General features: G+C 41.3%; 1 protein-coding gene across 2 annotated transcripts; it reads right to left on the reverse strand.

Moving 5' to 3' along the window:
- Positions 1 to 5087: 5087 nt before the first annotated feature.
- Positions 5088 to 19054, reverse strand: TCN1 (transcobalamin 1). 2 transcript variants are annotated; one of them, XM_044261138.1, is made up of 9 exons: positions 18911 to 19054; positions 14939 to 15118; positions 13386 to 13526; positions 12300 to 12452; positions 10834 to 11021; positions 8216 to 8405; positions 7024 to 7213; positions 5679 to 5797; positions 5088 to 5285 (listed from the first exon to the last, which is right to left on the reverse strand). In XM_044261138.1, exons 1-9 carry the CDS (start codon positions 18987 to 18989, stop codon positions 5224 to 5226), a joined length of 1302 nt encoding a protein of 433 aa, XP_044117073.1. In that variant the 5' UTR covers positions 18990 to 19054; the 3' UTR covers positions 5088 to 5223. The 2 variants fall into 2 exon arrangements, with proteins under 2 accessions (XP_044117073.1, XP_044117072.1); XM_044261137.1 differs by having other exon boundaries at positions 12300 to 12455.
- Between the last annotated feature and the right edge of the window lie 418 nt (positions 19055 to 19472).

The following is a 19472-nucleotide window of genomic DNA, read 5'->3' on the forward strand; positions in this document are numbered from 1 at the left end:
CCACAGTCCTGGGTCATCACATCAGGAGTGTGGCTGGTGTGCAAGTGAGCGTAAACAGGCCTTCCTCCTGGGCCTTTACACACCTGCCCAGACAGCCTCCTGGCTGTTGGTCAGTAGCCACTTCACCGAAGGTTAGGCAGTTCTTAAGGCACCACCTTGCTTTTGTGAAGTTGGCCTTTATGCAGTTAATAAGTTGCTGTGACCTGAGTCCCAGCCTAGGCCCTTTAAGGTTGTTTGATTTCAGGTGAGCCATGGACCCAAGCTTCCCAGAAACTGTATGTTTGTTTTTTAAGTAGGCTCCATGCCCAGTGTGGAACCCAAGGCAGGGCTCCAGCTCATGACCCTGAGATCAAGACCTGAGCTGACATCAAGAGCGGATGCTTAGCGGACCTGAACCACCCAGAGGCCCCGCCCAGAGATTGTTTCATTTGACTTTTCTTTCTTTATCTGGGAACAAAGCAGTTTCAAACACCTAGGGCTTTCAGATACTATCTTTTAAAGTAAGTAATTAGAAAATGTGGATCAATGGACTATATTAAATGTTAAATGCAGCTATATTAAAGCAAAGTATACCTTCCTATAACATATAACTAGAAATAGTATTTGAAATTATGAAGGGAGGGGCTAATTTTTTTTGTAACTATTGGAATTTAAGCAGTTTTATTTGGCGGGGCCATTCTTTAGTGACTCCGATCTTAGAATAAAATTCAAAGTCATTTTTAATGACAAGACCCTGTCAGTTCTGGCTCCTGGTTGCCTTTGGATATCCCCTGTGACTTCCTTCTCCCTCGCTCCCTCTGCTCCAGCGGCACTGAGCTTCTTGTTCCCTGAACCCATCACCTGCCTTTGGATTTGCTGTCCGCACTTCCCGGGACACTCCTCCTCAGATATTCTCACTGTGGCTCCCACACTTCCTTCATGTCTTTGCTCAAGGACCAGGTCTCAAAGAGCTCTTCCCAGACCATCTCTCTTATGTAGAAGACAGTGTCACCCCCATGGACACCCACTGTGCCCCTTCCCTGTCATGACTCCTCACCCTCTGTCACACTGTGTGGTTTGTTTACTGTCTGTCACCCTCTCCACTGGAATGTCCACTCCAAGGGGGAAGGGTCTTTGTTTCTTGTTCACTGTTCTATCTCCAGCCCTTGAGCTACTCTACTGCTTATTTCACAGTAGGAACAGAATAAATAATTTTTGGATGAGCAAATTAATGAACAAATATAGGACATTTTTTTTTCTTTCTCAGGGGAGTGTTGGTGGTTTTGTGAGATGAAAGCACAGGATATATATTGGAGTGCATTAGACAGCTTTTGACATGGCCCTGTGTTCCCACATCCCGATATCCATGCCCTTGTGAAATCCCCTTCCCCAGAGTGTGGGCTGGCCTCACTTCTTATGAATATAATATAGGAAAAGTTATATGATGTTACAAAGGCCCAACTTCTCTCTTGCTTGAAGTCTCTCTTTGGTTCTTGTTGCTTCTTGCTCTGAGAAAGGCAGCTGCCATGTTCTGAGCTGCCTGATAGAGAAGTCTCCATGGAAAGAACTGGGGGTAGCTTCCAGTCAACAGCCAGGAAAGCAGAAATCCTGCCAACAACCATGTGAATGATCTTGAAAGCTGATTCTTCCCCAGTTGAGCTTTCAGATGAAGCTTCATTTGACATCTTGATTGTGGCCTCATTGAGAGACTCTGACCCACAGAAACTTGAGATAATATATCTTGTTGTTCTAAGCCATCAAGTTTTGTGTTATTATCTACTATGTAGTGTACAGTGGGGTGAGACCAGAAAGTTTGAGGGGTTTGCATGTCATGTGAAGGAGTGGTAGGCACAATTATGCCCTCCCCCCAACACCATACAGGTATCCACATCCTAATCTCTGAAATCTATGAATATGTTAGGTCACATGGCAAGGGGGAACTAAGGTTGCTAAAATGAGCTGATTTTAACATAAGAAGATTATTTTGGTTTGTATCAGAGGATCTACTGTAATCAGAGGTCCTTATCACTGGAAGAGAGAGGCAGCGGAGTGAGTCAGAGAAGGGGATATGGTGATGGGAACAGAGGTGGGAGTGATCTGAATGCTGCTTCGAAGGTGGAGGAATGCTGGCTTCCTCCAGAAGCTGGAGTAGGTGAGGAAACGGGTTTCTCCCCTAGAACCTCTAGAAGGAACTCAGCCCTTTCAACACCTTGATTTTATCTCAGTGAAACCCCTTTCTGACTTCTGACCTCCACAACTGTACGATGATGTGTTTGCCTTGAGCCAGTAATTAGTGGTAATTTGTTGGATCAGCAGTAAGAATCTAACACAGGATTAGGATCCCAGCATGGCACTGACTTTGGGTTTCAGTGCCTGATTGTGCCCATTCTGAGATAAGCCACAACCCCTTCATGTGCCTGCTCTTTAAACACACTTTTCCTTATAAATTGTCACAGCTGTGGTTGTTGCAAAACTGATTATGATACAATTGTCTCACTTAGCAAATAACTTCCGGAACAGAAACCACACAGGCCATACATTTCTTAACTCATATATTTCGACAGTCCTTGACTAACTATTGAGGGAACTATTTTTTTTTTTTTTAAGAGACCGGGGTGGGGGGGTGTTGGGGGAAGTTGGGGGAGGGGCAGAGTGAGAGAGAGGGAGGAAGAGAATCTCAAGCAAGGTCCATGCTGAGCACAGAGCCTGACTTGGACCTTGATCTCAGGACTCAGATCATGACTGGGCCAAAATCAAGAGTCAGATACTCAACTGACTGAGCCACCCAGGCATGCCTTGATGGAAAATGATCAATTTATTTGCCTGTTTTCTCCTGTGCCTCACTGTCTGGTATCCAAGCACCCAGACTCTCAATGGACGTCTGAGAGGTTTATTTGTGTTGATTATTCTCTGCTGTGACAGTAGAGGGAAGTTTCTCCCTTCAGACTCTCTCGGTTCTGTTGTGGTGTTAAGCCTTAGAGCTTCTCATAAGGCAGGTGTTGCCAGAGCTAGGATTCCCTGGGCAATGTCAGTAGAATGCAAAGGGAATGTTACTCCATTTCTCTCCATGTCTGTCTCTGTGATTAAATGCATTCCTATCAGATAGCAATGTTACTATATTCTACTATGGGACCAGTGATTGGGAGAAACTGAGCTCTGTCTGCTAAGAATGGAGGCTCCTGGTGCTACAGGGAAGTGTTAGAAACACAGTGGTATTAACGGAGATTTTATGCTTGATCCAATGAAAGGAATTAAATGAGAATTGTAAAGGAAATGATTTTTTCATGCTGTGATAACCTGTTATTTGATTCTGTGTCAGTGTGCCAACTAGAATATCCTTATACCACATTTGGGAGAATAGGTCTAATATAAATTGTGTGCTTTACTGATGTTGAGTGGTTATTATCGAAAGTGATCTAGAATCTTTGTGTGATAGTCTGCAATCTCAAAAGGACCCATTCCAATTTCATTATTTTGAAATTCAATTTCAGTGGGTCCATTGCAGGTTCAGTACTTCCTGTAATTTTTTGCTTGAGCTTCATCATTTTTCCTGATGGACAAAACCAGCCATATGTACTGTTTTTCCCCCTAGGATATTACCAGTTTCTAATATGTCTTTTTGAGCGTAATTGTTAACAGTGTTTGCTTTCACTGTTTACAGTGTTGTGGTTGGATGATAGTTGTATGATCACACTGTGTATCATAGTCAGGAATAGCAATTATGTAACATTCTGCATATTTATTACCATAAGCCATTATCCCTCAATTTCACATAGCTTGTAGAGTCTACAAACATGTCTGACAGCTGCTGCCCCAATATGAGGAGCACCATGAAGGTCTCCTGTCTCTAGCTTAGCTTTCAAGATGAAACCCAGACCCAAGGGGATAGAATCCATTGCTGTCTAGTGATGAAGACATCTGTCATATCCAGTTAATGAAGAATCATGTGGAGATGACCCTGAGGGTTGAGGACCAGTATCAGAAAGCAATGATCAGAGCCTGACTATGAAGAAGGGTTGCTGGTGGTATGGGAGGAAGCTAAGAGTATCATGAAGGGAACACAGGAGAAATGAGGGAGGCATTTATAAAGCAATTGAACTAATTCTGCCTGAAGGCATCTTCCTTTTGGGGTATCTTTATTTAAAGATTTTATTTATTTATTTGAGAGAGAGCGAGGTAAGAAGCAGAGGGGGAGGCAGAGGGAAGGGGGAAAGAATTTCAAGCAGGCTTCATGGTCAGCATGGAGCTAGCTGTGGTGCTAAACCTCACTGAGCTCATGACAGCGGAACTCAAGTATGGGACACTTAACTAACTGAACCACCTAGGCACCCCTAACTTATTTTTATTTTTAGATTTATTTATTTGAGAGAGAGAGAGAGAGAGAGAGAGAGAGGGAGTGCTGGGTGAGGTGCAGAGTAAGAGGGAAAGGGAGAGAGAGAATCTTCAAACAGACTCCTCTTTGAACAGGTAGCCCAACACCACTGATCCCAGGGTGTTAAGGTCAATGACCTGAGCCAAAACCAAGAGTCAGCTGCTGAACTGACTCAGCCACCCAGGCACCTGTAGGTGCCCCTGATTTAATATATATATACTTTTAAAATGTGAATTCTACTGATATCATCAAAGGTGATTTTTTCCTCACGTGTATTTTGATGATATGAATATCAGAGTGATTTTTATGGTGAAATAAAAGGAAAATACATGTGGAAGAAGAAAAAAATGGAACCCAAGGGAGATAGCTGGAGACTATTCCTGAGACTTTATGGACTGGTCTTTTATGTAGAAGTCTCGCCTTTCCCTCTTTCTCAGACCTTTTTCTCTCTACCCACTGCCTTTCTGAGGTCAATATGTCCACTCAGTTAGTCCCTTACATCTGGGCCTCAGAGAACTGCCTCCCTAGAGATTTTCTACCAGATCTCATTGGCCGCTGCTTCAACACTAGATCTAGAACCTTATCTCCATTCCCACTCACTGCCTGAGGTCACCCACACAGTTAGCAGTGGAACCATGAGTAGAACTCAGTTTAGACATATGGTCTAATCTCTTTTCACTTCCCCTTCCTTCTACCAATAATCCCCCTTTAAAATGAAATGATTAGAAAATTCTCCTTTTGTATTGTTGTTGATCTTTAATTGAACACATAAAGAGAGAAGGGGAGCTTATTGATGCTCCTATTAAAATGGAGATGAGAGAAAAGGAAGGGATGAGGCCAATCTCTGCCTGTAAGTCCACTGTTTGAATTTATTAGTATGTGCTCCAGCGAACCTCCAAATCATCTCCTGCGTGGACAACATAACTACCAGCTCCTGAAAAGGAAGAATGAAAAGTGGGTCAAATGATTCTTTTAAAGATTTATTTATTTTAGAGAGAAAGAGAATAGGAGCAGGGAAGGGGAGGGGCAGAGGAAGAGGGAGAGGGAGAGTATGTCAAGCAGACTCCTCACTGAGCATGGAGCCCTACTCAGGGCTTGATCTCACAACCCTGAGATCATGGCCTGAGCTCAAAACAAGAGATGGACATGTAACTGACTCAGTCATCCAGGTGCCCAATGGTTCAAATGATTTAACTACCAAATCACCAAATAATGGTTCTCACTTTCCCAACACCTTGGCACATTCCCCACCAGAGCTTACACACTCACTTCTGGATGTTTGGGGGCATTGTCACTCTGTGGGGCTTTTTAGACCTCTCTCCCTTACCTTGGTTCAGGTGTTCACCATTGCTCCGGAGCTCCCAGTAGGTCCTGTCATTAGTGCTGGCTGTTATGCCTCGAACACTGATGATGTAGGGGCCCCATGCGGTCTCCTTTGTTTTGAACCTGTGGGGACAACAAATGGGTTTCAAGAACTTAGAACTTTCAAGGGCAACTTTAATGGGCATTTCTCAAACTCCAATGGACCTAAGAATCATTTGAAGCCATTATCAAGAAAAGCAGATTTCCTGGCCCTATCCTCAGATAATTTGATTCTGTAGGTAAATAGGTGGTGACTAGGAATCTGCATGTGTCATAAACACTCCAGGTGGTTCTGATGCAGGCACCGCACAATCTCTGCTGAATTAGAGGAATGAAGCCTATTTCTGCCCCTGCCTCCCTTTGTGGTAGACAGTCTGTATTTAACAACTGCTAATCTTCTACCCCAAGATAGTAATGGTTGAAGAGACAAAAGCAGCAGAAGAAAATGTTAAACTCACATCCTAGAGGCATCATAAGTAAGTAGGTTTTCTCTTAGGAAAGAAGAACAGGAAAGAGCAACTTAATATTTCATGTTGTGTTTATTAAAAAGTGACATAGCCAATGTTTGTCTCATATTCCCTGGGCACATTTCTCTGCCTTCCTGGGAGCCCTTGAAAGCAAACTTTAAAATACTTACATTATGTGTGTGTGTGTGTGTGCGCGCACACTCATAACATTTACAGTACATACTATATATATAAAATTTTCTCTATGGCATCTTACATTATGTTACTAGACAAAGTAATTGCTGATTAGGTTTAGGGAGTCAAGTGAATCATACCTTTCAGAGGCAAAGTTAATATCTTAATTTTAATATTTGACCTCTTTAGGCCAGGAAACCTAAACTTGGGCTCCATGAATCTGAAAGGGAGGAGCATGGAGAGACTCAGGGCATTTGTGAAACCTCTGATTTAAAGGAAGTTTTGTGTCTATGTTTACTTGTCTGGGATCAGAAGCCACTGCACTCATCTGATTTTCAAAGGGGTCAGTGATTCAAAGATAATGACCCAGTGTTCTGAACACAAAATGGCTGAGCTAAGAGGTTCTCTTTGTTGAAGGAATTTTACTGACAGAAGAGAGATCTCTTGGACTTATTCACCCATTAAGTGACCATTAATTTAGTGTACCTACTGTGTGTTGGAAGATGGAAAGTCTCACCTTTTTTTTAACCCCTGCCATGAGATATAGATGGAGAGCAAAGTACTAATGAAGACTTGTTTCAAATACACTTTTATTCAGGTATTTATGTGTTCTTACTGAGTCTTTCAAAATCACCAAATACCTTCACCTTAGGTTAGGCACAGACATACCTAAATAGAGTTGGATTTTCTTTCTGAGCTTGTTCCATCACATTTAGGAAGACAGAACCATCTGTCACAGAGACCACAATGCGATCTTTTCTATTATCAATTACCACAGAGTAATTTACTTGGATTTGTGAAGGTGAGACAGCAGGTGTCACTGATACAATAGGCTCCTGAGTGGAAGTGTGGAAGGAATCTGGCAGAAACAGAAAAGCAGAGAAGAATTACTATTCAGGAAAATAAAAATGATGTTCAGGTTTACAAACGTATCCAACCCCTCCCCCAGGCCTGCTTTCCTTTAGGTAGAGGAGGATTGCTACAAGGAGCAAGAATCATCAGCCAAGGGGCGGATCTCTTGTGTGCCTAAACCAGATAGGCATCAGCTTGTAAATGTGTGGTTTAGCTTCACTCCCAGCTGTTTAAACAATGCAGGTTCCCTGTCTCTTCTTTCTCTTCAATGCTCCTGAATTTTTCTTTTCTTTTCTTTTCTTTTGTATAGCCTATAATGATGCTTCCCTTTTTTGGGATGCCTTTTATTTCTTAACATTTATTGAAGACATATTAATTATCAGGCACTGTACTAATCATTTCACATAGCTTATCTTATTCAGTCCTTACAAATATCCATGTTAGGTATGTTTATCATTTGCATGTTTTATATTCGTAAACTGAAGTTTAGAGATTAAACATCTTGTCTGAGGTTTCTAAACCTGCAAGTGGCTGAGCCAGGAGTGAACATAGATAAAAGTAAAATCTTCTTTCATCCCTGGTTTAAAAATCAGTTGTTTGAATAAATGATTCATGTTCTAATTTTCTTATTATAACCCTTTCATATTCCTTCCATATTCCTCTGAGTTCCCTGAGGGCTCACTCATTGTGCATAACGGAGAGTCAGAGAGCATACTTTGTTTAGAATGGGAATGATGCTCAGAACATCTCTCTAACCATCAGAAAACATCCCTTTGAAGACAGACATTACTGAATCAAGTCTACATTGTTTATCAGTGTTTGAAACAAGAACAACCATCTACGACACTGTTAAGAACAAATCCTCAGGCGGTTATAATCACTGGTGACACATGGAGGACCGCATTCTATCTGAGAACTCTTATGCTTTAGGGGTTTATCTGGTCAGTTTTGGTCCCTAAGAACATCTTAGTCTCACATTCTTTGGGTATTCTGCTCTTTAGTACTCTACCTGAGCCATAGACACAGGAAGAGTCTTTGTTAACATCCAAGTAGGTCTTTCCCATCAGGGCTGGTAAGATTTGAGCTGCAGCAGTTGGCAGACGGAATGCTCCTCGAGAAATTTCTGTGAGCACTGTATCCCGTGTTTTTTCACAAACCCATTGATTTTCGTTGTAATAGTTGGATGAAACAAAGAGAGCCTAAAGTGTGAGAGAAAGAATGAAAGGGAATGAGAATGAATGAGAGAAAGGTCAAATAGGGACAAAGCCTACATCTAATGAATTCAGTGAATATTTACTGGACACTGACCACAGGGGAAGCACCTTGGACAACTAGGATACCTTTCCCGACACCAAGAAGTTTAAAAACTAGTTTGGGGGGAGATGGAGAATTGCTTAATAACACAACCAGTAATGGCATCAATAAGAACAGACTTTACCTATTCACTCTTGTAGCCTTGGCACGGAACAATACCTTTCAACATGGGAGATACCTGATAAATGCTGTTAACAGACAATCATGAAGGAGTCCCTAAGGCGAATGCCTTAAGAGAAGCATCTAGTGCCATGGCTTTTCAGAAGAGGGAGAGCACATACTTGAGGAAGGTAGTACTTGAGGTAGGCCTTGATGATATGACAGCATTTCAGTAGGAGACAGGAGAGGAGCACTATACCCAGAGGGAATAGCATGATCAAGGATGCTAGAGTAGGTGAGGCCAGGGCATGGCCTGTCTCTGATGACACTGTCTGCAAAATCCCTGGGGAATTCCTCATGGCCTTGGAGGACTGGTGTACAGGGGAGACTCAGGGTGATTGTGGAAGAACAGGCAGAGAATGTGGTCGGGGCCACATTGGTGGATCCCTGAGCTTCAGAGTGAGGTGTCTGACCTTATTTCCTTAACAGTGTGGGGTCAAATAGATTCTTGAATAGAAACTATAGAAGCAGCAAATGTAAACCGGAGGGGACAGCATGACAGGGTAGGAAAATTTAGGAAGGTATCAGAGTGAGTAAGACAAGGACAAAAACGGGTTGGTCCTGCAGACGTCGCTCTATAGTTTCTAAGGGAAGGACGGTTCCTCTTTTCATTTTTCCTGAAGACTCTTTAAGTTAACCAAGAAGTCAACAAGCATTTGTGGGATATTTTAAAAAAAGGATTATAGGGGTCCTTGGGGGCTCAGTGGGTTAAGGCCTCTGCCTTCGGGACATGATCTCAGGGTTCTGGGATTGAGCCTGTATCGGGCTCTCTGCTCAGCAGGGAGCCTGCTTCCTCCTCTTTCTTTGCCTGCCTCTCTGCCTACTTGTGATCTCTGTCTGTCAAATAAATAAATAAAATCTTAAAAAAATATAAAAAATATAAAAAGGATTATATTTCATTTCATCTTCAAAACTGTCTTGTAGGCACACAGTTCCCAAGTCTGCTGTGAATAAATATCCCCTGTAGGGTTTCAAAACCAGACCAAGCTGGGTGTTATATGTAACTAATCAAACATTGAACATTACATCAAAAACCAAGTCATGTATTATATGCTGGCTACTTGAATTTAAATGAAAAAATGTAAAACTGGACCAAGGCCCATGCTCCACCTCTCAGTTTCTCTACTGACTGGCTGATGGAGCCTAAATATTAGTGTTTTCCAAAAGCTCCTCTAGATGATTCATATGTGCAGCCAGAATGGACAACCAGTGTTCTCTGAAGGCCAAACTCAGCAAGACAGACAACATCCTCTCACCAACAGTAAAGACAACCTGCGTGACTGGACCACTATTAAACCCCAGCTTCTTGTAATTTTTCTCAAGGACCCTCACTGGCCACATTGAACACCTTGATCTTGCTACAATGTTCTTTCATGCTTCTGGTCTTTGTCCTTGCTGTCCTCTCTCCCTTGGAAAGCCCTCTCATCCTGGGGTAGGCTGGCAGACCCCTACTCCTACTAAAGATTCAGTGAAATTTTGTTTCCTGTCAATCTTCCTTCATCTCTTCTTGTATCTACCCCTCAGGGTCATGTAAATCAGTGAGTGAATGCAGGAATAAAGCCCCAGACTTCAAGGAACATATACAGGACAGAGTGGGTGCCAAGTATGAGTTTTGAAACCAACTGTTTAGGTTCCCTCTCCATGTAAATCACATTTTGGCCTTGTAATGTTAGGCAAGTTACTGATACTCCATGACTCATGCTCTTATTCTGGGAAATGGAGCTAATAATATTTTCCTCACTGGGCTGTTGTGTGCATTAATGAGCATGCCAGTAAATACTAGCTGGTATTACTGGCACTGCCTCTTATCACTTGGACAGCCATAATCTAATTTGGGAGATAAGAGGCAAGCACCAAACGCTGGCATATGGCATATGGTGAAATTGCATGTGATAGAACAACATAGGAGGTTGGAGTAGACTCTAAAATTTAAAAAAGTTGTAGTCAGGAAAAGCTTCATGGAAGCACTGGACATGGAAATGTCAGGATCTAAGGTGAGGAGAATACATTTCCATCAGGGGAGAAGAATCACATAAAATCAGTCCGTATAGGAAGCAGAGTGGATAATATCTTCTGGGGCCAGGAAGAAAGGATACAGATATTTCTTTCCTTCATAACTCTCTTCTCTGTCTCCTGTTTTACCCTCTGACTTACCTGCATAGCTTCTCCTGTACTATATATGTTTCCAAGAAGACCATTTTCTGTTTTCTGAGACAGAATCTTGTTTATCAGTGACTCTGTATAATTATTAATATTCTCTATATCCTTTTTATCTATTTGTTTCTGCCCTCTTGTTTTGTTCTTCACACAGGTCAGAGCCAGGACCGCCATCGCACCAGTATCTGCCAGGAAACAAAACATTCGTGATAGGTTGACCAACCATTCCAGTTTGCCTTGGTCTGAGGGGTCTCCTGGTAGGCAGGATTTTCAGCACTAAAAGAGGCTCATATCTGGACAAACTGGGAAGATTGGTCATCCTAGCTGATGATGGGAGAGAAGGATTTGAAGAGATAGCAATCATCTCTTCAGCACTAAACACTCAAATATTTCAAAATCGCTTTCTTATGTTCAGTATCCCTGTGCCTTGTACACAATAACTCACCTGTTGGTCATAGGAACACATACAGATTTGCAGGTGCATACACATGGACAGTTTTCCACTTCTACATCTTGGCTGTTCTCATTTTTTTTTTCATCTCTCAGCCATATTGGCAAAGGAATTGGGAGAATTCATGATGATACCCCAAGCAACATATGTCTTTGCAATGTTCCAATGTTTCCATTAGGCTGATTAGAAAAATAGCCCTTAAGAGAGTTGTTTTCCAATAAAGCTTCTTAAGGGGGAGGATGAAGCAAGAGTTTGGAAGAAGGGAGGATAAAATCTTTTTTTCTGGCTTGTTACTTAGTTCCCCTGCTGGATTCTTTAAGTGTGGTACCTTCCCTCTCCCATGGAAAGAAATATCACCTTACTATCCAGAGATACTGAGTGGTGATTCTCTTTGGGCTTCTTGGAGAAAGATGAGCTTTTGTCTCTGGATCCATAAGGGCTGAGCAACAATGCTAGCTGTCTAGAGGGGGCTTCCTTTTGGATGTGTAAACTGACCCAGGAGAAAATTTCTAGTCCTTGTCTATTGAAGGTGCAGACTTTATTAAACAAAATATTGGGCCCTTGTCCATGGAGAGGTTGTGTTGTCCAAGTAAGCCCACACATTCAATGCTCCCAATAAATTAGAGAAAGAGGTGAAGATAAGTTAAATGAATTCCACTGTTTTCCTGCCTCTATACTTACACTTCCTAAAATGTCTTATATGAAGATTCTCACAATCTATCTTTATTTTACAGATGGGAAAATTAAGGTCAAGAGTTAATATCCACTGGTTATATAATTCAAAGAAGGAGTAGTGTGGGAACTGGATCTTTCTACTTATATTAGATATCTAGAAAGATGCTTAAATGCCCCCCAATATTCGTTCTTCTCAAAAAGAAAATTCTCTTCCCTGATCACTAGGGTAAAGAGGATAAAAATAAAGTCCAAGTACTTACAGGTAGAAAAACTCAAAGGAAAAGACTTACCAGTGACTGTGTCCTCTATGCCAAGGGAACTGGGTGTAATCACTCACCTACTGAGAACTGTCCATGAAAATAGTAATTTTTATTTTCAGGATTGAAGAATTTAGCAACTTCAGTGATTGAGTAATTCCCATTGAACAGACACAAGGCCAAAATGTCCAGGCTGAGCTGGTAGTAGTTAGTCAGTGGATTGCCATTATGATCTTCTGTCAGAGAGGAAAGAAATACCTTACTCATGGAAGTAATAGTGGAGTAATAAACTTTCAATCTATTCCTACCTGCTTTTTTAGAATTTCTTTACATTTAAGGAAAGGTGAGTAATAGAGGGAGAAAGATCACTCATAGAATCATCAAACCTAAGAAATGTAAAGGCTGTTAAGAGCCACCAAATTAACTCAACTCCTTTCATTTTATAACTGAGGTGACTCAGCACTAAAGAGATTAAAGTACCATCCTGATACTCAGGTGGTTACAGAAGTAGGACTAGAATACAGATTTCCCACCACTAAGCTTCTTGCACTTTGAATGGAAATGTGTTGGAACTGTAAGTAGGAGAAGTAGAAGAAGTAGAGGCCGTCTCACAAGATGATGGGATTAGAACAGCTTAATGGATAACAGGATGAGTACTGGGTGAGTGTTGAAATAAAAACAATGCACCTCAGTAGCCATGATCACAATCAGCCCATTTTTCCCAGTGATAAAGCACTTTTGGCCATCTTTATCTCTTTATCTCTTCTACTAGTATCATATGTTTTGGTACTTCTGACATAGTGTCTTGTATTGAGCAGCCATTTCTGGTGTATTTCATTATTTGTCTAAAAGTCAAGCTTCTAGAGAACAAGAAAACTGTGTTCTATTAGTGTGTGTGTGTGTGTGTATGTGTGTGTGTGTGTGTGTGCGTGTGTGTGTGTTCATCATCTTATGTAAGGTGGATGTAAAGTCCATGCTCATTTGGATCTGTTTGAAAAGAAAATTCAAGATGCGTGTTGAAAGAGGGAAGAAGGGAAAATGATCAAAGTTATGTGGGATGAACAGAATGAAGAGGAGAAGGGAAGACTGAAGGGAAACTTCATTGAGATCTGAACCAGTGGAGGAGAAGACAAGTTGTCCAGGGACTCTGAACATTTGACTCTCACCCATATTTCTGATTTCTTCTTTGTATTTATTTCCTAGTCTTTTGACCAGTTCAGAATAATTTATAGACATCCCATCAGGTGCTTTACATGCTCCCAAAGCCAGTATAGCCAAGGCAAGCTGTCCCGAGGTTAAAGTTGGCTCTGAAAAGAAAAGTATTCGAGTTTAACAAGGTACATGTTTGTGACTTTTTTTGGCATCTTGACTTACATCACCTATCAATTCTCTCCTTTTTTCCACTCTATACAAATATTTTACTGTTGTCTTCTTTATTCCCAAAGCAGAGACTTTTCTAGCAGTGCTGTATAAATGCCAGCTAGATCATAGTCTTCCCCATGAAATCATGAAGTGTTTTGGGAATCCTGCAATCCTTATAACAATTTTAAAAGGAAAAAAATAGATAATAAAACTTTGGGATTTACTCTCTTTGTGGGTGCCATCTTGCCAAGATAGTAATAATTGACTTGGATGTTCTGCCTTGTAGAGTATCAAAATTCTCAGGTTTCTTGTAACTCTTAGAATAATATTGTGAGGTAGGTAAGGGTGGCTTCATTTCTCGCTTATCTCTATTAGAAAGCTAAGGCTCCCTATTGACATGAAGGGCTCAGCATCTAGCCTGCATTCAACCCCAGTCCTCATCTGGGGTGCCTGGATGGCTCAGTTGGTTAAGCATCTGACTCTTTGATTTTGGCTCAGTTCATGGTCTCAGGGTTGTGGGACTGAGCCCTGTATTGGGGTCTGCACTGAGTGCTGAGAATGGAGTCTGCTTAAGATACTCTCTCTCCCTTTACCTTGGTCCCTCCCCACCTCTCTAAAACAAACAAAGAACAAAAAGAGAAACAAAACCAAAAAGACCCAGTCCTCATCTCTATTTCCCTGCGGTTTCCTTGCTATTGTCCGGTTTCTTACATGTGGGCCATATCCCTTCTGGTTGTGAACTCAGGTAACTTACAGAACAGTATTAGTAGATAAGAGTCTTTAATTTATTTTGATTTTTTTTGTGACTCTTTAAAGGAAAATGTTTTTCAGGACACAGACAAGTAAGGCCTAGCTGTAAATAGCAAGAGGATTTGAGGTATCTTTCTTTCTTTTTTTTTCCATTTTATTTGAATTATAATTATAATAATTATTATTTTAAATTAACAAATAATGTATTATTAGCCCCAGGGGTACAAGTCTGTGAATCGCCAGGTTGACACACTTCACAGCACTCACCATAGCACATACACTCCCCAATGTCCATAACCCAACCACCCTTTCCCAACCCCTCTCCCCAGCAACCCTCATTTTGTTTTGTGAGATTAAGAGTCTCTTTTGGTTTGCCTCCCTCTGGATCCCATCTTGTTTCATTTATTCTTTCCCTACCCTCCAACCCCCCCATGTTGCGTCTCCACTTTTTGAGGTATCTTTCTGTCCCTTCAAGTTTTATACAGCTAGAATAGATGTAGCAGGAAGACTTTGGATACAAAATTATGTCTAAAGATATGTTGCTGGAGATAATCTTTATGGATAGGTAAGTGTTTTCCTAAAACTTACAGAGAATAAAGCTACTCACCTGTACTGTTCACAGTGAGTATGAATTGTTCAGTCAGATGTTGATCTTGGCTTTGGTTCAGGGACCCACAAAGTCTGAGGGACAGCAGTGCATTGGCGGCATGGATTGTTTTGGTATAATTTGAGTTGATCATTGTATGTATCAGAGGTTTTAGAGCAGTTTTGTTTTCCTTGCTTACCTCTGTGGCAGGGGAAGGAGGAAATAAGAAGAAATAAGAAATGCACACTAAGAAAATATTAAGGAACAGGAACCCTAGGAACAGTGTTGGTATTAAAATGTTTTGTAACAGGGCACCTGGGTGGCTCAGAGGGTTAAGCCGCTGCCTTCCGCTCAGGTCATGATCTTAGGGTCCTGGGATCGAGTCCTGCATTGGGCTCTCTGCTCAGCGGGGAGCCAGCTTCCTCCTCTCTCTCTCTGCCTGCCTCTCTGCCTACTTGTAATCTCTCTCTGTCAAATAAATAAATAAAATCTTAAAAAAAAATAAAATGTTTTGTAACAGACACGTTTAGTAACAGGGCCCAGGGAGAACAACCCAGTGGTCACTGACTGTGTTGCTGGAACAATACAAAGGTGGGTCTGGAGTCTCTGCTCCTTTAGCAGCGTGGAAGTGTTTCAATTTTTTAACAGCTTTTTCAGCCTTACTATTGTGTATTGGCAGATTATCAGTCCTGCCTGGGAGATCTAGTATGATTCCCTGATTTTGAGGAGGAAGCCTGTGTGTCCCTAAAGAAATCCTGAGGCCAGGGTGTCCTTAAAGAAACTTCCATAATTGAAGGCTTAATGGAGACTAAAATACAGGTCTTCCCAATCCCAGTCTGTAGTCCTCACTACTTGCTGGATTGAGTTCCTTCCCTTCTCCATCTTCTAACTTAATCAGATTATTAATAAGAGGGCAATAGTTCTATGGTACGGTGGTGACTGACCCCAGAGATCTGAATTGTCTGGTTGTCCAACCGATCTGGCATCAGGATCATTATTCAGCAACCTGTACCTTTCAGAAAACCCTCTAGTCTTAGCCTGTAATATGACCAAATCCCAAAGGAAAGGATGGAGGAGTCACATTCTACTGTGGAATTAAGAGTCCTGAAACCTCAATAACTGGAGGAAAATAAGAAGGGTTAGTTTTAAGAGTTTTAAGAGTTTTAAGAGTTACCACTTAAAATATTTTTTGTTGGTGGGAATGCAAGTTGGTGCAGCCTTTTTGGAGAACAGTGTGGAGATTCCTCAAGAAATTAAAAATAGAACTTCCCTATGACTCTGCCATTGCACTACAAGGTATTCACCCCAAAGATACAGATGTAGTGAAAAGAAGGGCCATCTGTACCCCAATGTTTATAGCAGCAATGGCCACAGTCGCCAAACTGTGGAAAGAACTAAGATGCCCTTCAACGGATGAATGGATAAGGAAGATGTGGTCCATATACACTATGGAGTATTATGCTTCCATCAGAAAGGACGAATACCCAACTTCTGTAGCAACATGGACGGGACTGGAAGAGATTATGCTGAGTGAAATAAGTCAAGCAGAGAGAGTCAATTATCATATGGTCTCACTTATTTGTGGAACATAACAAATAGCATGGAGGACATGGGGAGATAGAGAGGAGAAGGGAGTTGAGGGAAATTGGAAGGGGAGGTGAACCATGAGACTATGGACTCTAAAAAACAATCTGAGGGTTTTGAAGTGGCGGGGGGGTGGGAGGTCAGGGTACCAGGTGGTGGGTATTAGAGAGGGCATGGATTGCATGGAGCACTGGGTGTGGTGAAAAAATAATGAATACTGTTGTGCTGAAAATAAAAAATAAATTAAAAAAATATTTTTAAATGAACTTTGTTTAGGGGTTCTTGGGTGGCTCAGTTTGTTAAGCAGCCAATTCTTGATTTCAGTTCAGTTCATGACCTTAGGGTGGTGGCATCAAGCCCCACTTTGGGCTCAGTCTGCTTGAGATTCTCTCTCTCCCTCTCCTTCTGCCCTCCCCCAAATCATGGTCACTCTCTCTCTCTCCTCTCTCTCTGTGTCCCTTTCTAAAATAAATAGATACAATTTTTAAAAAATGTACTTTGTTAACACTCCCAAGAAAAATCCTACCCATCTCCAGATTATTTCTTGGGTTAGTGGGGATACTGAGAATAGCACGAGCTCTTTGTTCAGCCAGACCTTGGCTGGATTCTCCGGTCCCTAACTTATGACGATGGGTGACTTATGTAACTTTCTTTTTTTTTTTTTTTAATGTAGAGTTTTTTTTTCTTTTTTTTTTCCAATTTATTCTTATGTAACTTTCTTGACCTTCAGTTCCCTCATTTTAAAATTGTGGATATTAACCTTTATTTTATAGTTATTGGACAAGAAATCAGTTAACAAACTATAAAATACCACACATATTATCACTCTTAGCTCAACTGTAGTTTCTATCACTATATTTAGGGAACTGAGGCAATGTGAGTTCTCTATCCCCAATGTGGGGCTCAGAATCACCACCCTGAGATCAAGAGTTATATGCTCTACTGACTGAGCCAGCCAGGCACCCCTCTATCTTTCTTCTCTTTAAAAGACAGGGAGATCTGGACCAGTGGTTGTAGAAAAGTCCTTCTTTGTTATAAGAACAATTGGACAGTTGTTGAGTCATGACTGAGATTTTATGGAAACATCCAGTTCAGCAGATTTTCCGGCACTGAAACAGACTTTTCATTTCCTGGTCAACCTCTCATCAGGTTCCTTGTCCACTAAAGACAGGTAATTATTTTGTACAGTGGATTGAACTTCAAAACCTCCACAGAGACCCCCTATTCTTAGGATACAACAAAGGAAATGACAGGCCAGGAAGAAGAATTAGAGTTGGCAGCATTTCTGCTTTAGCTTGTGTGAACACAAGTCTTTCAGCTGTGGTGTTGACCTCTTCTTGTAGGCTACAGAACACCAGGAGCATGTAGCCACCGATGGCACCACATAGTCATCTTTGGACTGGGTTTAAGCACAATTCCAGGGTCAAGACTTACAAAAGAGAAACCATGAAGCTGAGAGCTATACCAAGCTTCATAACATCACTTGCTCCAACACCCTTCCCCAACTCTCCTCAATTCGTGGATAAAGCTAAAAATATTCAGAAGCATTGGATCATTCAGCTAGTAAGGGGTCAGACTATACCTGAACCAGTTTTTCTTTTTCCTACTTAGTAGTTTTTAATAGAACCTCATAATCATGGAATCCTATACCCAGAGGAGAGGTGATGGGCTTGTATGCATGCCCTGTGGGGATGAATTGGAGAGGCTGATGTGTACCTTGGAACATCTAAACTCAATAATGACAAGGGAGAAGTTTTTGTTATTTGAAAGGGATTTTTAACATATTTTTTCTGTGCAGTTATAAGGGGTTAACCCAAAACCCATGGGTTGAACTTCAAAAAAATAGATTGCATCTCAAATTCAAAATAAAGCTTTCTATGATCTTGAAAAATTTCTGGTATCCTGAATAGTATATCCTTGAATAGAAGAAGAATAGACAGTTTCTTGGTAGGGTTCCTATGGTGGAGAAAATCTAAATATAGGAAGAATAGTTAGGCAAGTTAGCATTAAATCTACAACGCCTCTTAAAACAACATACGTTATCGAACTTCCCTCACCATGTCCTGCCAAATTTTACATTACTCAGTCCAACCATATATAGAACTGAAACATCTGGGTGGCTCAGTCAGTTAAGTGGCTGCCTTCTGCTCAGGTCATTATCACAGGGTCCTGGGATCGAGTGCCGCATCGGGCTCCCTGCTGAGTGGAGAGCCCACTTCTCCTTCTCCCTCTGCCTGCTTCTCTGCCTACTTGTACTCTCTATCTCTCTGTAAAATAAAGAAATAAAATCTTAAAAATAAAAAAGAACTGGAATAGGATATTTTCTCAGGTCACTCTACACAAGTCCTCTGCCAGAAGACTTTAGAAGACTGTCACACAAGGAGTAATTTTAGCTCAATGTGTACTTACCACAGATCTCGCATTGTTGTCTTGGAATAAGAGAAAACAATAGGAGCCCCAATAGGGGCAGCTGGTGAGATTGTCTCATCTTTCCAAGTGTTCTGGAATGGTGAGGGCTTGTCTGGCTATTTATTGGGTGATGGCAGAGGGTAATGAGAGTTCCTCCTTTAGCTTGCCTCAGCCTCTTTCACTTAAGCAAATATTGAGCAATGTCAAGGGGTGTGGTGTGGTGAAGTGTATTTTTCCCAAGAATTGTGATAAACCAGGAAGAAGACTTGAAAGATATGGTCAGGGAGGAAGAAGAACTAATATTCTTTGTTTCCTATCCCAAACTTTAGGAATCACGTTCCTTACTTTCCTTCAACCCAGTGAGGATAAATTAAATTTCCCTCTTTTTCCATTCCAGTTTGGTTGTATTTTATTTATGTCTCTTGAAACATTAGATTTGTTGGGCAAGGGCTTAACACATAAAAATGGAAGTAGAAGTTGTAAGACTGAAATTGACCAGGAAAGTTGCGGGAGCCTGGCACCTGAGGATCTTTGGCATCGTGGTTTCTGATGCATGATTTTT

This window comes from Neovison vison, chromosome 7, assembly GCF_020171115.1.
Source record: "Neovison vison isolate M4711 chromosome 7, ASM_NN_V1, whole genome shotgun sequence".
Lineage (NCBI taxonomy): Eukaryota > Metazoa > Chordata > Mammalia > Carnivora > Mustelidae > Neogale > Neogale vison.

Excerpts from the sequence above, each read along its gene's own strand:
- TCN1 (XM_044261137.1), bottom strand. The coding sequence starts at position 18,989 with ATGAGACAATCTCACCAGCTGCCCCTATTGGGGCTCCTATTGTTTTCT. Across the intron at positions 15,119-18,910 it reads ACAACAATGCGAGATCTGTG|AGGTAAGCAAGGAAAACAAA; the intron begins GTAAGTACACAT and ends CCCCTGCCACAG. Across the intron at positions 8,406-10,833 it reads GTACAGGAGAAGCTATGCAG|GCTCTCTTTGTTTCATCCAA; the intron begins GTAAGTCAGAGG and ends CTCACACTTTAG.